Here is a 5,742-nt window from a genome sequence, read left to right as displayed (position 1 = left end):
TTTTTTTTTTGAGGCAGGGTCTCACTCAGGCTGGAGTGCAGTGGCAGCATTGACTTCCCTGGGCTCAGTGTCCCCACTAGCTGGGATTACAGACATATGCCACCATGCCTGGTTAATTTTTATATTTTTTGTAGAGATAGGGTTTTGATAGAGACAGCTATGTTGTCCAGGCTGGTCTTAGGCTCCTGGACTCAAGTGGTCTGCTCGCCTTGGCCTCCCAAAGTGCTTGGGATTATAAGCATGAGCAACTACACCCAGCCCCAGATGCACTTTTAAAAAATATTTTCAATTTGGAGTTGGCTTAATCCACAAATACAGATACAGAGTGCTGATTGTGTATTACTGTATTTTTCCTAGATACATGAATTTACATATACCAACTTGCCATGAATAAAGTAGGACCATGGTGAAAAAGGAGCATTTGATAAGTGTCCTGGAAAGAAGTCTTGGAATTTAAAGAAAAAACTTGTCAATACTTATTTATTTAACATCTGTTGAGTGCTAAGTAGGAGAAAGCCTCACAGAACTTTCACTTTTATTTGGCCTCTACTAGAGAAGACTTGCTACTCACATTATGTTTTCAGTTAAAGCAGTATGTTACTGAGGATAAGGATTATGGTCATTAAAAATTTTTACCAGTGCCTTGTCTGAATATTGAGTAAATGAAGAATGCTTTGCACTGACTTGACATATATCAATTAACTCTTCCACAGATATCTTCACAGTCATCACTTCTTGGAGCTGGTTACCTTGCTTCTGTCAATTCCAGTAACAAGTGCCCACCCTGGTGTGCTGCAAGCCACAAAAGATGTTTTAAAGTTTCTTGCACAGTCACAGAAGGGTCTTCTTTTTTTTATGTCGGAATATGAAGCAACAAATTTATTGATCCGAGCTCTGTGTCACCTTTATGATCAAGATGAGGAGGAAGGTCTCCAATCTGATGGTGTTATTGATGACGCATTTGCCTTGTGGCTACAGGACTCAACACAGACATTGCAATGTATTACAGAACTGTTCAGCCATTTTCAGCGTTGTACAGCCAGTGAAGAAACTGACCATTCAGATCTCTTGGGAACCCTGCACAATCTTTATTTGATTACTTTTAATCCTGTGGGAAGATCAGCTGTTGGCCATGTTTTTAGTCTAGAGAAAAATCTCCAAAGTCTTATTACTCTAATGGAGTACTATTCCAAAGAAGCCTTAGGGTAATTTCCTGCTTAACTCCTTAAATTTCCTATGATGTTAGAAAATCAGATGAACTATTGGTCTACTTTCTTAAAAGAAGGTATTGTTTTGAGAGGGAAAAAGCTATAGTTTTGATATAATACATAACTTGTTAAAGGTTAGAGTGACAGAAATCGCTAAAATGAAAGATGTGGCTATAAAGCAATCAAATGGATTCTTTAGCACCTTTCTTCAGTTAACACATGGTGTTAAAGATTGCAATTGTAGTACCCCTGCTGTTTTATATAGAGGGGAATTCTAAGGCACAGGACTATGTACCTTATGGTATATATTCCTTTTATTTCTCTTATACTCTTGCTGGTTCCTGCCCTTTTTTAAACCATGCTCTGGATTAAAAATTGCTTTGACTGGATGAGTAAATTGAGAATCATAATGGTTTGAAGAGCCTTCTTGGTAGGGCAGAGGGTTTTAGTGTATAACAAGAGACACATGCCTTATTTCTGGTTCATGTCACACAAAGCAAATGGCATCCAGATAACTACCCTCACAATGGGGACTTGGTATATAACTACTTGAGTGACAGATCTTTTGTAGGGTGCTTATGAAAAGGAAACAGCAATGGCTTCCATGCCTAGCTATGTCTTAACAGGTTTATAGTGGAATGCTGAGTGCTGAAAGCAGGTGATCACACTCATTGCTATTTATCCAGATTGGACAATATTTGAAAGGAGACTAATAAAGTATACTTCCTAATCTTTCATTGCTAATGAAGTATACTTGTTAATATTTCATTGTTTTTCTGATCTTTTTTCTTAATAGAATTTTACTTTCCATAGTGACATGTAGTCTTTTTGTATACTTTTAAGTAATGGTTTCAGGTGAATTTGATATGAACTGTAAAATCTGATTTCTTGTCTTCAGACAATTAAATGTTTTGTTGTAAATTTCACTGATATCTTTAAAGCCAAGTAGAAGAAAATATTTTAAAAATTCTTCCTAAAACATGGTTTTTTAATCCAAAACTTAAAAACCTTATTTTGTTTCAGTGATTCCAAATCTAAGAAGTCAGTAGCATATAATTATGCATGCATACTTATTTTGGTGGTGGTTCAGTCTTCCAGTGATGTTCAAATGCTAGAACAACATGCAGCGTCTCTCTTGAAGCTTTGTAAAGCAGATGAAAATAATGCTAAATTGCAAGGTATGGTACTTAATTTATTTTAAGCGTTTGTGATATGTGAAGGAACAAACCTTTGAATATCTGTAATCAGTGCTTCATCATGTTTTGATAATATACCTAGTAATACTGTTTTTAACTTCCTGAATTACCTTTTATGAAGATGGTGTATAAAAACTATATGTTGATAAAATGTTTTAGTATATAAATGAAATAGTTTTTACAAGTATCTTTTCTGGAAAGTCATGAAAATTGGTGGTTTGTTGAAATTTCTAATCAAAAGGGAAGAGGTTTAAAGACAAACTCAAAAGTTTAGTTTTGGGTGTAGTTTTGCTTCTGCATGTTTTGCTATATATGTATTTCTACGTAAAACATAAACTACAGCTTAGAAATCTAGTTGTTAAAATTACAACTTAGAAATCTAATTTGTGCTATCCCCCAAAGTAAAGAATAGTAGATATGAATATTATTTTTTAAAGTATATACATGTATATTGAATGATGTTTATGGCAAACCTCATGTGGGCAGCTTTGGAAAGTTTAAGATAATTATAATTAGGTATCTTATTACAGCTGTACAGAAGTTATTTTCTGTATAGCCAATAATATTATTTAATACACCTTCTGTATTATTAGTGCTTTAGTACTTTTTCTGGGTGTTGGGTATTCTGGTTTTTGTTTTATTATTCTTATATCTTTCAGTTATATATATTCTGTATATAAGAAAGAGTTAATTTTAAAATGCATGGGGAAAATAACTTCTGTACAGCTGTAATTCCTGTGGAGGAGTGTAGTACCAAGGAAAGACCTGGCTACTATTTTCTATTTCCCATATGGCATCTGGAACTGGTGTATCACTTTTTACATTCAAGTGCTTTTCTGGAAACATTTTTGGTGATAGAATATAGGAGTTATGGCATACCTTCTGGGAGAATTTTGAGTTTGTTTGCAGCAATTGGTAGATTTTATTTGTGTTTATTCTATAAACAAAGTTTGCTGTCATTCTTTTGGGGTGATAATTTTATAAAGGCAAATTAGGAAGTTGACAAAATTAAAAATTCTGTTAGGGGAAAAGGCACTCAGCAAAATGTCTCCCCTTGGATTTGATTCCTTTTGAAATTAATAAATTTTGTTTAGACTTTTTTTTGGGGGGTGTAAGAGGCAGTGGCAAAGATAGGTGAATAAACACTATGTTATATTAATTTATAAGCAGTCTTTTATAATTTTTAATGTAATTGTTGCAAAAATGTGTTAATTATATAGACTAAGCATTTAAGCATCGAAATGTTCAGAAACCATATAACTAAGAGTAGGCATTTCTTATTTCTGAGCCACTATAGTAGGGCGTATTTACTTTCATTTTAAAACTAAATTGTTTAAGCTGGGCGCGGTGGCCCACACTTGTAATTCCAACACTTTAAGAGGCTGGGGTAGTTGGATCACTTTAACCCAGGAGTTTGAGACCAGTCTGGGCAACATGGTGAAACCCCATCTCTACAAAAAAATACAAAAATTAGCTGGGTGTGGTGGTACATGCCTGTAGTCCTAGCTACTTCAGAGGCTGAGGGAGGAGGATTGATTGGGCCCAGGAGGCTGAGGCTTCAGTGAGCCATGATCACACTGCTGCACTTCAGCTGAGCAACAGAATGAAAAACTTGTTTAAAGAATTAGATACAAGTTCATCCCAGTATGAAGTGTAGATGATTGAAATCAACATGAATCTAATAATGCCTTTGTTTGGAAAAAATACTTTCTTTGTTATAAAGCCTTCTGTTTTTAAATATTATAAATTACTATTTTTCTTTTTAAGAACTTGGCAAGTGGCTTGAACCTCTGAAAAACCTTAGATTTGAAATTAACTGCATCCCAAACTTAATTGAATATGTTAAGCAGGTAAGTGTAAAACTTAAAAGTGCTTTGACTTTTTGAAACTGTGTGTTGGTATATGGTGATACTGCATTGAATCACTTGTGTAGATAATGTAGACATTGTAAAGTATCCTTGATTGATTTATTAGACTTTGGGTACAGATTGGTATATGCATGTAGATGGATATGTGATTATATGCAAATGTGAACACACACATGCACATAATCCTGTGTACTGTACTACTTTTTACTACTGGATTCTGCCCTGTTTTTCCCTCTGAAATGGAAATAGTATCACATACCATCTTGATGACATTCATAAGTATTTTAAATGCTGTATTTAATAAAACTGTTTCAGCTTAACTTTAATCTTTGAAAAAGAATTTGATTCAAAATATTTAGGTGAAAATTGATAGGGCCAATTTCAGATCATTGCAGTAGGGGCTAGTTCTCTTTGTTAATTTTGGATGGTTAAATCTGCAGTTGAAATAATTCATAACAGTTAAAATTCGTAAGACCCATAATGCAGTTTTAAAATTTTATATTCAGTTCAAGTAATTGATAATGGAAAAAATTACAGCATTGTTTGTTAGTCTTGGAAGTTGTTTTTTTTTCTCTGTTCCTTAATTGAGCCATTGTGTAGCATAGGAAGAAGAACTAAAAGTACTCATATATACATAAAAAGTTTCAAGTTAGAAGGGCAGAACGGATCTTGAATTATCTCTCTAATTTAGCAGGTGAAGTCTCTGTGTATGTGTGTGAGAGAGTTATGTAAGCCATCTTGGTTTTGGAATTGTAGTGTATATTATTAAAATAATTTATGTATATTGTTTAATCTGTTGCTGCTGTGACCCACAGCAAAGTGTTGTTTGGGTTTATCTGCTTCAGATTTTTCTTTACGGATTTCTCTGCCTTTGTCTTCTTTGACTCCAACTCTCTTAAGAGTACTTTTACTTCCTATGGTGCCATCATATTCTTCCATGTTCTTACTGTGAGCCTCAAATGACATCTAGAGCTTTTCATTGCATTTTCTTTTATTTAGGAGAAGTACAATTAATATCCTGTAAATTTAGATGGTCATGTATTCTGGTGTACTTGTGCATGGTTAAGTGAGTATTAACAGATGTTCAATAAATAGTGACGGTTTGAGTAAAACTATTTAATCAGTAAGAAATTTAATTCTAGAAATTTGAATTACATGCTGTATTTAAAAGAGCTGATTTTTGGCTGGGCATGGTGGCTCATGCCTGTAATCCCAGCACTTTGGGAAGGCTGAAGAGGGCAGATCCCCAGGCTAGGAATTCAAGATCGGCCTGACCAACATGGTGAAACCCCATCTGTACTAAAAATACAAAGATTAGCCAGTCGTGGTGGCGGGTGCCTGTAGTCCCAGCTGCTTAGGAGACTGAGGCAGGAGAATCACTTGAACCTGGGAGGTGGAGGTTGGAATGAACTGAGATCGTGCCACTGTACTCCAGCCTGGTCAACAGAGCAAGACTCCATCTCAAAAAAA

At 34.8% G+C, this 5,742-nt stretch overlaps 1 protein-coding gene across 1 annotated transcript in view; it reads left to right on the top strand.

The window, feature by feature from the left end:
- VIRMA (vir like m6A methyltransferase associated) overlaps positions 1–5,742 on the top strand; it is a 68,006-nt gene that overhangs the window by 37,256 nt on the left and 25,008 nt on the right. The window contains 3 exon segments of the mRNA XM_017538119.2: positions 714–1,205; positions 2,232–2,386; positions 4,172–4,254. Of these exon segments, the coding sequence (XP_017393608.1) occupies positions 714–1,205; positions 2,232–2,386; positions 4,172–4,254 (730 nt within the window).

The sequence above is a fragment of the Cebus imitator genome, unplaced genomic scaffold (genome assembly GCF_001604975.1).
Source record: "Cebus imitator isolate Cc_AM_T3 unplaced genomic scaffold, Cebus_imitator-1.0 Scaffold109, whole genome shotgun sequence".
NCBI classification, from domain to species: domain Eukaryota; kingdom Metazoa; phylum Chordata; class Mammalia; order Primates; family Cebidae; genus Cebus; species Cebus imitator.
The sequence above is the reverse complement of the archived record's forward strand: the minus strand, read 5'-3'. Positions and strand labels throughout refer to the sequence as shown.